Source organism: Lolium rigidum, chromosome 4 (assembly GCF_022539505.1).
Source record: "Lolium rigidum isolate FL_2022 chromosome 4, APGP_CSIRO_Lrig_0.1, whole genome shotgun sequence".
Taxonomy (NCBI): Eukaryota; Viridiplantae; Streptophyta; class Magnoliopsida; order Poales; family Poaceae; genus Lolium; species Lolium rigidum.
Window position 1 is genome coordinate 149,558,345 of NC_061511.1, and position 12,022 is coordinate 149,570,366.

Sequence of the window (12,022 nt, forward strand, 5' to 3'; positions counted from 1 at the left end):
CCTGAGTCGAGGCCTCGCCGTGAAGCCCACGAACACGGCCCGGTCGGCCAGTATCGCACGCACCACTTCATCAAAATCGCGAGACGAGACAGCGAGAATCGCAGACAGAAAGTAAAAGTAAAAGGACAATCCCGGAGGCCGGAATCCGAAATCGATCGAGGGAACTGGAGGTGGGGGATCGCGGCGGCGGCGGGGGGAAGCACCGGAGGGCAGCCGTGGAGCGAGCGGGCGGGCATCTGCGCCCGATGTGGGCGTGGGGCCTCGCGGAGCGCGCCGTCGCCGGCCTCCTCGGCTCCGCCGGCATGAACGGCGGCCGCTGGAACACCGCCGTCGCCGTCGGGGTCACGGCCGCCGCCGGCATCGCGCTCGTCGCCATCGTCGTCTCCTCGCGCAGGTTCGAAACAACCTAACCCTCCTCCCCCCCTCCAGCTAAAGTTGCTTCGTGCCCTGCCCCTGATTGCTATACGCGCGCGCTCTGGATGCAGGGGCGGGATCAAATCGCCGTGGCGGCGACGGAGGAGGAAGCCCGTGCTTGCGTCCAAGGAATGGCGCAGCTTGTTCACGCCGGAGGGGAAGCTTTACGACGGCGGCGTGAAGCTAGTGAAGAGAGTTCGGAACGGAGTAAGAAGCTTAGTTTCTCTGTTATTTCTCTTGTGAGTTTCAGATTTGTTGGACTAAGCTATATGCCTTTTGTGGCAGGGAATTGAGCCGAGCATCAGAGCAGAGGTCTGGCCGTTCCTTCTGGGAGTGTAAGTACTCTAAAAATTGTGATCTGAGGACAGCTGCGTCTATGCTTACAGATGTATACTTAGATCCATGAGATACACGCACATTAGTCATCAGGAACCCATGCTCTTTTGTGTTTTAGCGAAGGATTCAATCGGTACATGCATGTTTCATGGATTTCAGTGAAGCATTGTTGTCATATTTCAGTTGCGGGGCTTGAACAAAAACATAATTGGTGCCAAGTTAAGAGAAACATACTCTATTTTTCTAATTTTACTAGTGTGTAAATGGTGAAAATTAGTGTTTCCTCAGGATATTTTCAGGCCACCTGACCTCTGCTTCTGCCCATTCAGTGTCAAAAGTAGACTGATACTCTAAACTAAATCGATTAGGAAAAAACATGGATATGTTAGTTGTGCACATGGTTCAACCTTCTCTTTCCATCACAGTACGAACCGATATATTGTCACAGCAAGAGATATTTTACTAGAATTTCCTACAGTGTATCACATGCTTGGTAGTCAGGGTGTTTACTTCCAAGTAATGGATTTATTTACTCTCATGCAGTTACAGCCTGGACAGTTCACAAGCTGAAAGGGAAGCAGTTAAGGAGCATAACAGGTAAATCATGATTTTATTTTTCATACATCCTAAATGCTTGCAAGAGGACCTTTCCACTTAAAACACTTGCATGGTTTCCACAGTCCCCACTATTGTTTTCTTCACTACTACAGAAACACATTGCCCCTTGATTACAGAATATGGAGTGTTTATTAATGTTGTTTCCTAGTTGTCTAGAGCAAAACTTGACGACGCTGGATGATTTCTGTAGGAAGGGATATCTGCTATTGAGGAAACATTGCTTGCGGAAAAACAATGAAGAGAGCAAACGACTTAATGAAACAGCTGCAGTTAGCCATGAAGAGAGCATTAGTCCTGGAAAAGTCAAAGAGTCTGTTACTTCTCTTGGATCTGAAGAACAACCTGGAAAAGAAAGTCTGGAAGAGCATATCAAGAGTGAGGAAGAAAATTCTTTTGCCATTTTAGAGCAAGAAATCCAGGATAATACGGCTAAAGCAATTCCAGAGAAACAGACTGATGAAAACCTATGTTCATCCAGCTCAAGCGATGAGGATGAGAGTGAGCAAAGTGATGTGACCCATGTAGAAGCATCCCATAATGATGTGGCCTCAACGCACCAGTCTTCAGTTGAGGAAGAAGAAGAAAGTATGCCCAAATATTCAAACACAGGGGGAAATACGGAAACTGAAACTGAGCTCTCTAAGGCTGCCTCTCCTGTGAAGTCTTCACGGACAGTTGAGGATTTTGATACATGGCAACGGATTATTCGTTTAGATGCAGTTCGAGCGAATAATGAATGGGTTTCATACTCTCCATCCCAAGCTGCAGTTACCAGGGAGAAGGCAATTGAATCTGCTCAAGCTGTTTGTCTCAAAGACTATGAGCACTTGGAAGCGCACAGGATCCATCATGCATCACGTCTTGTTGCAATACTTGAGGCGTATGCAACCTATGACCCAGAAATTGGTTATTGCCAGGGCATGAGTGACCTCCTAGCACCTCTCCTTGCTGTGCTAGAGGAAGACGATGAAGCCTTCTGGTGCTTTGCCGGTTTCATGAGGAAAGCCCGCCACAACTTCAGACTTGATGAAGTGGGTATTCGCAGGCAACTTAACATGGTCGCCAAGATAATAAAAAACAAGGACTTCCGTCTTTACAGGCACTTGGAGATGCTCGAAGCTGCAGATTGCTTTTTCGTATACAGAATGGTGGTTGTAATGTTCAGGAGGGAGCTCACTTTTGAGCAGACCCTCAGTCTGTGGGAGGTGATGTGGGCTGATCAGGCAGCAAGCCGTGCTGGGATCGCAAGATCATCCTGGGGAAAACTTCGGCTAGGAGCCCCTCCAACGGATGACTTGCTACTGTATGCAATTGCAGCTAGTGTACTGGAAAAGAGGAAATTGATAATAGAGAGCTATAGCAGTATGGATGAGATCATTAGGGACTGTAACAATATGGCTGGGCAGCTAGACATTTGGAAGCTCCTAGATGACGCCCACAATTTAGTGGTAACCCTACACGACAGGGTGGAATAGCGTGATCCGCCCTTGCTTATTTTGTATCATTTGTCATGGCAGTTTTCACGTTACCATATGTTTGTTATATACAATACAATGTCTTGTATGCTCAGACATGTTACGGATAGAAACAATTTTTGTCTCGTTTCCTGTTGTGCCATCTGTCTGCATGTGGAAACTGGCACCTATGAGGAAATTTGTGGATCTTTATCATTTGCTGTCACTTGTTGGATTGTGGATGCTATGCTGTATTTGTAACTACTAAAAACCTGTGCTTTTGACGTGAGGTGCGGAGGTACATGTCTTGCTGTCCTGAAAGATGTTTTAGTTCAGTTCATGCGAAGATAAGTGCAGAAAGGCACTCTGCTTTCATGAACACAATTCCCTATTTTTGATACTGACCAAACATCAACAAGCTTGCAAATGATTACTGACTTTGTACATACTTATTTGCCCTTAGCATAATTGCAAGGATTTTCAGTAAATATACTGAAACAAATTAGGATAGTTTTCGAACAATCACAAAAATTGTCAGCCATCTAATCAATTCTTGTCTGAAATCGAGGTTAATTCATGAATAGCATAACAAATATGTTTGGCAGTTTGATTTCCATCATCACCCACTATCGACACCCCAATTTATCATTCTGACAAAAAGAGTAGTATAATTGTCATCAATTCTTTTGTGCTAAGCATGTCTCAGTCCTTGAAATCAGACAATATTTTGGCAAACAATACAATGTTTGATCAACGAGATAACAACTGCCAGCACCAACACATATCATTATTATTATTATTGAAGCTGTTCTAGCTTAAACCATATCACGGGAAAGCTATCACTCCAGAGCAAATCGCTAACAACAGCCTACTCAGATTTGGTGTAGTGCCGGATACCAAACGCAAGCCCCAAGATCATAATCGGAACAAGGAACTGCAAGACCTTAATGAGGAGGTCACTGTCCTTGGCTTGGCTTTGGGCTGCTTGTTGAGGAGGTACAAAGGTACGCTTTACTGGGATGGTTGAAGCATCAATCACCCCGATGTGGTACTTCTCCATCATCTCCCTTGCGGACTCACTGTGCCCGATATCTTCGAAATCGCTGGTTGCATCTTTCCCTGGTTACATGGGGGAATAGGGATCAGGTTCGAATATTAAAATGACTTGGCGGGATTAGAAACTTTGCACATAGTCTCAGCAACCATTATGAAATGAATCAAAAATGACTTACCGGTTACTGCTAGCAGTACCTCATCTCCACCAGGATGCTCATCCATGAAAGGAGTAACATCATACACCTGAAAACGTTGAATAGCATGAGATGGTATAGTCGATCACATTTTGCATCGTATACAGGAATATCGTCAGGTAATTATCCCAGGCCCTGTTGGCTTAAAATTTTCGCTTCAACAGGATCTGATCTTTTTGTGTGTGGAGAAAACTGTGGACCATACAGAGTGTCAAAATAATAAAAACTCTAGACCACAGAGCCATACAGGTCATACTGGACCAAGGCCACATATTGAAAAGGGCACAAACAAAGATATCAGCCACAGATAATGCAGAGATAGCATTTCGGTGGGGCTACCGAAATTAAAACCACACCCATGTGAATTTAATCGCCCTGATACATCTTAACTGGCACATATCTCTCACCATGAATGACTAGAAATATGAAGGTTTGCAAAAGAGGAAACATATTTTCTTTACTGTTTCCACACATTTGCACTTTTCATGATGCATACGGAAGGGGTTGTCCAGTTGATTAGTTTTTTCTCTTTTGGCTTATTTTTCCCAGGAGGTCGTCTAGAACGAAACACTGATACTGCACCAGGCCAGGTGGACCGAGCCCAGGTTGTCTGATCTATCTAAAATTGCACAAGGTACATGTAGCAGCATGAAAGTGAATGCTGTTACCCGTCTCAAATTAAATTTTACACCCTATTCGCCCTCTGATTGCTATGTGTTGATCTATGAACGTCTCTGCAGACATGCCAGCTAAGTATCAGCAGCTCAACAGATCTGATTGGTGGGATTGAGCAAAAGCTTAACGAGAATCACAGGACGGGCCGATAGCCACATAAACTCCAAATCTTATCTGATCCCAGCAGATTTGATTCGACGTTGTCAAGAATCATAGCATCTATTATCGGCCGAAGCCCCGAAATTCGAATTATCCAATAATCGGACAGCGCCTGGAACTGCATCTATAGGTCAACAGCCTTCGCAACCAGAATGGGAATGCAAAACCCCCAGCGGCCGTCAACAAGAACAACTAGTTACAGTATCTGCTAGAAATATGAAATTCCAGGGCACCGAGGGAGGGCGGCTGACCTTGCCGTCGATGACGAGCCAGCAGTCCTTGGCGACGCTGTGCTTGGCGACCTCCTCGAAGCCGAACACCTTCTTCTCGCCGGCCATGGCTCCGCCCCACACGCCCGCGCCCTGTGGGATTGAAGGATTCCGCACCACAAGCAAAACAAAATCAAATCAGCACCTAGATCCACGAGACGTGCGGGTTGGGTTGTGGACTTGTGAGTGGTAGGTTGGCCGTTGGGTCACCTCACCTGCGTCTCGCTCGAGTCGCCGGTGATGGGGACGGGGTCGGTGGAGTGGCGCACGCACCGAGGCTGGTGGTACGATGAGGAAGGAAATGAATGAATCACGCGCTTTGGACAGCTCCCCCCGCTCCGTCCGCGTGCGTGCGTGCGCGGTGGTGCCGGAATCTCCGGTATTTCAAGGCCGGCGCGTCCGGCCCCCGATCGGCCAGCGGGCGGCGGCGTTTCCCAAGATAGGCTCCGCCGCTCCGCCCGTGGGCTGGACCGTGCTACCGGGCCGCTTCACCGGTGGGCCTCAACCCTCGGCCCGTCACGGCCCGTGGCCTGGCGACTTAACCGTTTTGACACGTCACCCTTCTTCCCCTCCGCCCGCCTCGGCCGCGCTCGCTCGCACCATTTCTTCTCCTTCCGTTCGCGCAGTCGTACGAGACGCGAGAGGAGAGTGGCCAGACAGACCAGTTACACCGCCGCCAGCCCGCTCGCGTCCCCGCCCCGCCCAGATCCCGGGCCGGACTCCGATCGGCTCGCGCCATGGAGGAGCCCACCACGCGACCCACACCCGCGGACGGCGGGGAATTCCCCGACGGCGCGGAAGAGAGGGCGCCGCCGGTGGAGGTGGAGGTGGAGTACGGGGATGACGAGGAGGAGGAGCCGCCGCGATCGGCGACGGCGAAGCAGGAGGAGGCGAGCGCGGCGCTGGGCGCCGAGGGGTCCCGGCCGTTCACCGCGCGGGAGCTCCTCGGCGAGATCAAGGATGACGCCAAGGCGGCGGAGGGGGATGGGAGCGGAGGTGGCGGCACGGGGTCGGCGTTTGCGGAGGGAAACGGGACTGTTTCCGCCGATGACGGATCCTCGTCCAGGTTCGTACGCCCTTGTGCCGTTACGTTGGATTTTCTTTTTTTGCCTGCACTAATATTGTCTTTCTGGAAATGTTACTACAGTAATATATCTGTGCGATAATAGGGATGAGCACGTTTTGTGTTAGCTAGTTACATTAAAAAAAAAGGCACAGTGCAGGGTGAAGCTGCCTGACTTTATATCCTTGCAAGTTGCAACTATATCTGCTTTGCCACGTTTATCCTATGTTCAGTGATGAATGGAAGCTTACCATCATCTCGCTCAATATTAACGATGAGCTGTTCTAGTTTCTTGACGTGGGTCTTACGATCTTATCAGGGTAACGGTAATTGGCATGCAATTTTAGTGCAATTCTGCAAGATCATAGATGTCGGCATTGTGTTTTCTTGTCCACAATGGACAGTCAACTCTATTTCATTTTCCATGTGTATTGATACCAAAGTTTTTTATTTCCAGGCATCGACTAAGCTGTATTGCTGCTATTGCATAACCTGACCAAATTACAATCCAGTCACATAACCATTAAAACATTTGTCAACATTACATCTAAGAATTATGGGTCCAAAATGTCTGATAAAATGCATCTGCATCAAGCCGGCTTAGGAAAATATTCATTATGTGCATCAGCCTACCTCTTTCCGGTACATGGTCAAGTTGGCAGCTGTAGTATTCATAAATAGGTCTCAGTAGGTGCATTCTGTATGCTTAAACACTAACATTGTGCAGGTGCGCCATCAATTGATCTACCGCCATGAACCAGCTAGTTGACTGTTTGCTTATTTGTTCTCTACACTGAGTTACTGGCCAAAAATCTGCAATGAGTGCTCTTCATTGTAACAGTTCTATTATTTTTTTCCAATCCTTTCCAGCCAAGAGAGTATGCAGCAGTCTTCATCCCATCATGATGTGGCCATGGACTTGATAAATAGTGTCACTGGAGTTGATGATGAAGGTCGTTCTCGCCAAAGGATTCTTTCGTTTGCTGGAAAAAGGTTTGCTAACCTTTCCTCTCCCAATTTTGTAATGACTCCAAATTTTAATGAACTTCATCTGTATATATTTTTTACTATTTTTAACGATTTGTTATGCAGATATGTAAGTGCAATTGAAAGGAATCCCGATGACCCCGACGCATATTATAATTGGGCCCTAGTCCTTCAGGTAAAAAATATAGCCCTTGAACCATATTTGTCTCATGACATTGTTAACACTGACTGTGACCAATGCAGATTTGAATTTCATTGTTTAAACTAAGCATGTAAAATGGGCATCACAATATTACTTTCAGTTTTAGATAAACGCCCTTTTCAAACTATTAATATAGGAGAGTGCCGATAATGTGGACCCCAATTCTGGTTCCTCCAAAGATTCATTGCTTGAGGAGGCTTGCAAAAAGTATGCTGAAGCTACCCGACTTTCCCCAACTCTTTATGATGTAAGTTCCTCATTTGTTTCATTGATTTGGAATATGAATTCTTAGATATTATAATTATCTGGGTTTATATTATCTAAAATAAGCCAAAATGGTAATTATGTAGTCTGTGAGCTCTTAGATCATCCTACAGAATATGATCTCATGGTTCAGATGGAGAAATGCTACCTATCAGTCACTTTAGATAATCGTGCTTTGTCAGGCATGTCCACACTTTTACAATATTGATACTCTGGCACATTACTTTTTCTTATAGGCATACTATAATTGGGCTATTGCTATTGCTGATCGGGCTAAAACACGAGGTCGAACTAAAGAAGCCGAAGATCTCTGGAAGCAGGTTAGTTCACATGAATCACATATCTACAGTCCTTGTCCGTGTTAAACGCTGAGGTTTTCCTATGCCACTCTCCAAGTACTGTGTGTCTGATATTACTTGATCTGTAGTGTCTGGAGGCTTGTTCAGTGATGCAATTTTAAATCATTTTGTGGTTTAGATGATCAAATTTTGCGCAATTTTTCCTTGACTTGTAGCTTAATTTGAGCTTGTAATTATTTGCTGCACATACCGATGTGTTTTGTTCTACATAATACTCCCTCCATCCCATAATATGACATGTTATTACAACCTGCCAACTCATATATTAGTTGTAATAATGTCTTTTGTTGTTGCTTAAACGCTTATTCGCCGCCCTTTTGGCACGCGCTAAAATAAATGGAAACTGGAATTTCACCGTTCCAATGTTACACCAGCTTACCTTCTTCGGTTCCCACCCAAGGACCAAGATAGATGGAATTCCTGATTTACTTACCGGACTTTTCATTACTATATCAGAAGCTTCATAATTATCTCTTTTCTTATGCCAAATATACTGCAGAACTGTTCAGAACTTTTAAGTTCATAGATGAAGTTTGGTAGCATGCAATTTTACAATTTACCTTTTTATGCAGGCAATACTGAATTATGAGAAGGCTGTCCAGCTAAATTGGAATAGCCCACAGGTCACCTCTTAATCCTTTTCTTCATCTTAAGTTCTAGACTGCACATCAAAAGATGAAATAGAAAGAAAAAGAAATAGTCCTACTTGAACAGTGAGAAAAAAATACGGTCAATGTTCAGAAGTGTTCGATATATATATTAACACCAGGTACACGTTTGAATTACCATTGCATGAGTTGCAGGATACCTCCTGTAGAGCTAGCCCTACTATATTTGCGTTTGAAGATTCTGACTTTGAATGACCTATTGAGTACATCTAAGATAAAGGTGTCATTGAGCATTCACTCTTCCCCTCAAATGTCCAAGAGAATAGAGAACAAATGGAAAAAAATGATGTTCAAATGGTATCACTAGTTTTGTTTTTATATTAAACTACTTATTACTTTTGTGTTTACTCGTCCTCGTTGTGCATTTTGAAGGAAAAGCTATGAGATGAAATATTATGAAATCACTACCTGTTGTAATTTCTTAATCTTGAGTTATTTAGCATTCACTCATGCTATTTTCAGCACTTCCTCAATAACAAGTGTTAGTGCTACTGTTACCTCAACATTGTTGTTTCTTTGATTGCAGGCTCTGAATAACTGGGGTCTTGGACTACAGGTATATTTTATCTTGTGACCTGCCTTTATCTATGCCTTCTCAGTATGGAATGTCCCTACCTCTTTGCTCATGAGGTATAAATGCTATGTTTTTCTTTCATTAAGAGTATGAGTCTGCAATGCAGGAACTGAGTGCCATCGTTCCTGCTCGGGAGAAACAAACCATCATAAAAACAGCTATAAGTAAGGTATATGAACTTTGCAATTACTTGCTCTGGGAGGATTTTCTCATTGAACGATATACCGGTGATAATCTACTGGCACCTATCTTCTGTCTTCGCAGTTCCGTGTTGCTATCCAATTGCAATTTGATTTCCATCGGGCAATATACAACCTTGGAACTGTTTTGGTATGTTTGGTGCTATACTACTACTGTTTTTGTGCATATTGATATGCTTTTAATGTATTTGACATGAGTGCTTCAGTTTGAATACATTGCCTAAACAAGTTAAACTTAATAAAAGAATTGCTTTCTTTGTCATTTTTGATGTTACAGTATGGCTTAGCCGAGGATACCATGAGATCTGGGAGGCCAGATGTATCCGCTAATGAGCTATACAGTCAGTCTGCCATCTATGTTGCAGCAGCTCATGCATTGAAACCAAACTACTCGGTACTTGTTTCTGCTTTTTTTTTTCTGATAACTGCACCTTGTTTCCTTGTTTGTTTGTTAAAAACATGAGAATCAACAGTGTGTTATTTTCGTCTAATGCAGGTGTATCGCAGTGCTTTGCGATTGGTTCGCATGATGGTATGACTCAGTTGATTTATTTCCTGACACTATATTATTTGCCGGGTTGTTACCTGATGATAGGTACTACCTCCGTTCTGTATGAACTGTTGCAGATTTGCCTAAATATGCATGTATCTTACGTGTCTAGATACATGCATATTTAGAAAAATCTGCGACAGTTAATATGGAACGGAGGAGGTAGTATTTATGCAGGTGCGATATGGGTAATTTGTTCCAAACTTTGTTGTTTGTTTATTGAAATGCTTTGTGAAGTCCTATTCATTAGCGAAAATCAAGCAATCTAGGGGCTAGGCGGCTTTGAACTTGGTTAAACTTTGTTTCTTTTAATATTTTGTTTGTACTCATCAGTTTTTGGCACATTCCTGTTCTCTATTTCTATTAATCATAGAAGAATAATTTGGAAAATTAACTTTGTCATATTAAATGATGCAGCTACCTTTGCCGTATCTTAAAGTGGGATATTTGACTGCTCCTCCAACAAACAATGCCATTGCACCACACAGTGATTGGGAGAGGTCACAATTTGTTTTGAACCATGAGGGACTCCAGCAGGTTCATCCTTGTTGTATTGGACACTTACTCGTCTGCAGTTTGGAGTTACTAATTTTCGTTTCTGCTCTTTCTACCACCTTGCTATTTGAATCTAATGTTTTTCTTTTAACCGTAGGTCGATGGCTCTAACCAGCCTCCATCACAATCACCTGGCAATACTGACGGAGGAAGAAAGCCTACCAGAATAGCTGTTGCGGATATTGTTTCTGTGGCAGCATCCGCTGATCTAACATTGCCACCTGGCGCTGGCCTTTGCATAGATACTGTTCATGGGGCCAGATTTTTGGTATACATTTGTCAGTTGCCATTATTTCATTTTGTTCTATTGAAACAAATACAGAAAATGTATGCTTCTAAAATTTGCAAATGAACTCTGTGACAGGTTGCTGATAGCTGGGAGGCTCTTGACGGTTGGCTAGACGCTTTATGCCTAGTCTACACTATATTTGCAAGAGGGAAAAGTGACGTTCTTGCGGGTATTATTACTGGTTAATATCTCATACAGAAAAACTGCAAAATGAAGATTCTCGGAGATTGTCTAGGTTCGTTGTCAATTGATTTTCTGCTGTTCACTTCTCATATGTCTCCCTGCGTCGATTTGTCTCCTGGATTATGTAAAGTACATAAAAGTAGAGAATATGTTGATCAGTAACTCAATTTCTTACTACTGGTAAGAACATGTTCTGAATCGTGCCTTTATAGAAAATGCATTAAGGTAAAGGAAATTTTGTTAAAGCTACACTTCTTTGTCAGCTACTTCCTCCATATCACAAATGGATGACCTTTTGAACACTGATACTCTCTTCAAGGTATATGCTACGATACGATTTGCAAATCATTTTTAACCTGATGAGGATCGTTTAAGTAGACGCTTGTATACCATGCATGACCGAACTTTAAGAGACAACTCTAACAGATCTTTTATATATATTTGGTCCTTAAAACACATATAAGGTGTGCTTAAAAGTTGTTTTAAGGTATTGCGCGGGCTTCAGCGGAACAGATCTTGCAAACGTAAACTGTAAAACCGAAGATTCCATTCTTTACTCGGGATTTTCAATTTCCAGAGTATGTCCCATATAGGGTTTTGCCACAACGTCCCTTTCTCATCAGTTATCCTTAATCTCCGCCATTTGCATGGTGATGTAATATGCAGATATAACCGAGAAAGAATATGATTTCGTCATATGCCAAGCTACAAAATCCTCTTCCATACTTTGGCTCAATGGTATCCGAACGATTCTTGACACATCCAAAGGATTAGAATTTCCCTCAACGTTTCCTCATCCCATTGTCAAGTAACCTGATTAGTTAGTTCATCCACGCTTTTTTTCTCGCAGTTTGGACCATGCGATCAGGGCTAGTCGGAATCCAAAGATCTTGCCAAATGTGAATCCAAATAAACACTCTCTTTTTTGACAATAAATAAACATTCTCTTGAAA

General features: G+C 43.6%; 3 protein-coding genes across 3 annotated transcripts; 2 read left to right on the top strand and 1 right to left on the bottom strand.

The window, feature by feature from the left end:
• The first annotated feature begins 229 nt into the window (after positions 1–229).
• On the top strand, positions 230–2,975 carry LOC124705969 (rab GTPase-activating protein 22-like). The gene is made up of 5 exons (XM_047237652.1): positions 230–394; positions 486–621; positions 700–749; positions 1,294–1,347; positions 1,559–2,975. The coding sequence occupies exons 1-5, from the start codon at positions 246–248 to the stop codon at positions 2,841–2,843; spliced, it is 1,674 nt and encodes a 557-aa protein (XP_047093608.1). The 5' UTR covers positions 230–245; the 3' UTR covers positions 2,844–2,975.
• Positions 2,976–3,485: 510 nt separating this feature from the next.
• On the bottom strand, positions 3,486–5,544 carry LOC124705970 (cytochrome b5-like). Its single transcript, XM_047237653.1, has 4 exons — positions 5,391–5,544; positions 5,158–5,268; positions 4,055–4,121; positions 3,486–3,941 (listed from the first exon to the last, which is right to left on the bottom strand). Exons 2-4 carry the CDS (start codon positions 5,242–5,244, stop codon positions 3,691–3,693), a joined length of 405 nt encoding a protein of 134 aa, XP_047093609.1. The 5' UTR covers positions 5,245–5,268; positions 5,391–5,544; the 3' UTR covers positions 3,486–3,690.
• A 368-nt stretch (positions 5,545–5,912) lies between these two features.
• On the top strand, positions 5,913–11,246 carry LOC124705971 (protein HLB1-like). The gene is made up of 14 exons (XM_047237654.1): positions 5,913–6,241; positions 7,109–7,231; positions 7,331–7,400; positions 7,564–7,674; positions 7,928–8,011; positions 8,623–8,673; positions 9,245–9,274; positions 9,399–9,461; positions 9,557–9,622; positions 9,770–9,886; positions 9,989–10,024; positions 10,460–10,579; positions 10,695–10,865; positions 10,962–11,246. The coding sequence occupies exons 1-14, from the start codon at positions 5,913–5,915 to the stop codon at positions 11,070–11,072; spliced, it is 1,482 nt and encodes a 493-aa protein (XP_047093610.1). The 3' UTR covers positions 11,073–11,246.
• Positions 11,247–12,022: the final 776 nt, after the last annotated feature.

What these genes read in the sequence shown, in the direction of transcription:
- LOC124705969 (XM_047237652.1), top strand. Translation starts at nt 246, where the DNA reads ATGTGGGCGTGGGGCCTCGCGGAGCGCGCCGTCGCCGGCCTCCTCGGC. An exon ending in TGGCCGTTCCTTCTGGGAGT is followed by an intron (nt 750 to 1,293) that starts GTAAGTACTCTA and finishes ACTCTCATGCAG; the next exon opens with TTACAGCCTGGACAGTTCAC. An exon ending in GCAGTTAAGGAGCATAACAG is followed by an intron (nt 1,348 to 1,558) that starts GTAAATCATGAT and finishes TGATTTCTGTAG; the next exon opens with GAAGGGATATCTGCTATTGA.
- LOC124705971 (XM_047237654.1), top strand. Translation starts at nt 5,913, where the DNA reads ATGGAGGAGCCCACCACGCGACCCACACCCGCGGACGGCGGGGAATTC. An exon ending in CATTGAAACCAAACTACTCG is followed by an intron (nt 9,887 to 9,988) that starts GTACTTGTTTCT and finishes CGTCTAATGCAG; the next exon opens with GTGTATCGCAGTGCTTTGCG. An exon ending in TTCATGGGGCCAGATTTTTG is followed by an intron (nt 10,866 to 10,961) that starts GTATACATTTGT and finishes ACTCTGTGACAG; the next exon opens with GTTGCTGATAGCTGGGAGGC.
- LOC124705970 (XM_047237653.1), bottom strand. Translation starts at nt 5,244, where the DNA reads ATGGCCGGCGAGAAGAAGGTGTTCGGCTTCGAGGAGGTCGCCAAGCAC. An exon ending in GGCTCGTCATCGACGGCAAG is followed by an intron (nt 4,122 to 5,157) that starts GTCAGCCGCCCT and finishes CAACGTTTTCAG; the next exon opens with GTGTATGATGTTACTCCTTT. An exon ending in GGTACTGCTAGCAGTAACCG is followed by an intron (nt 3,942 to 4,054) that starts GTAAGTCATTTT and finishes CCATGTAACCAG; the next exon opens with GGAAAGATGCAACCAGCGAT.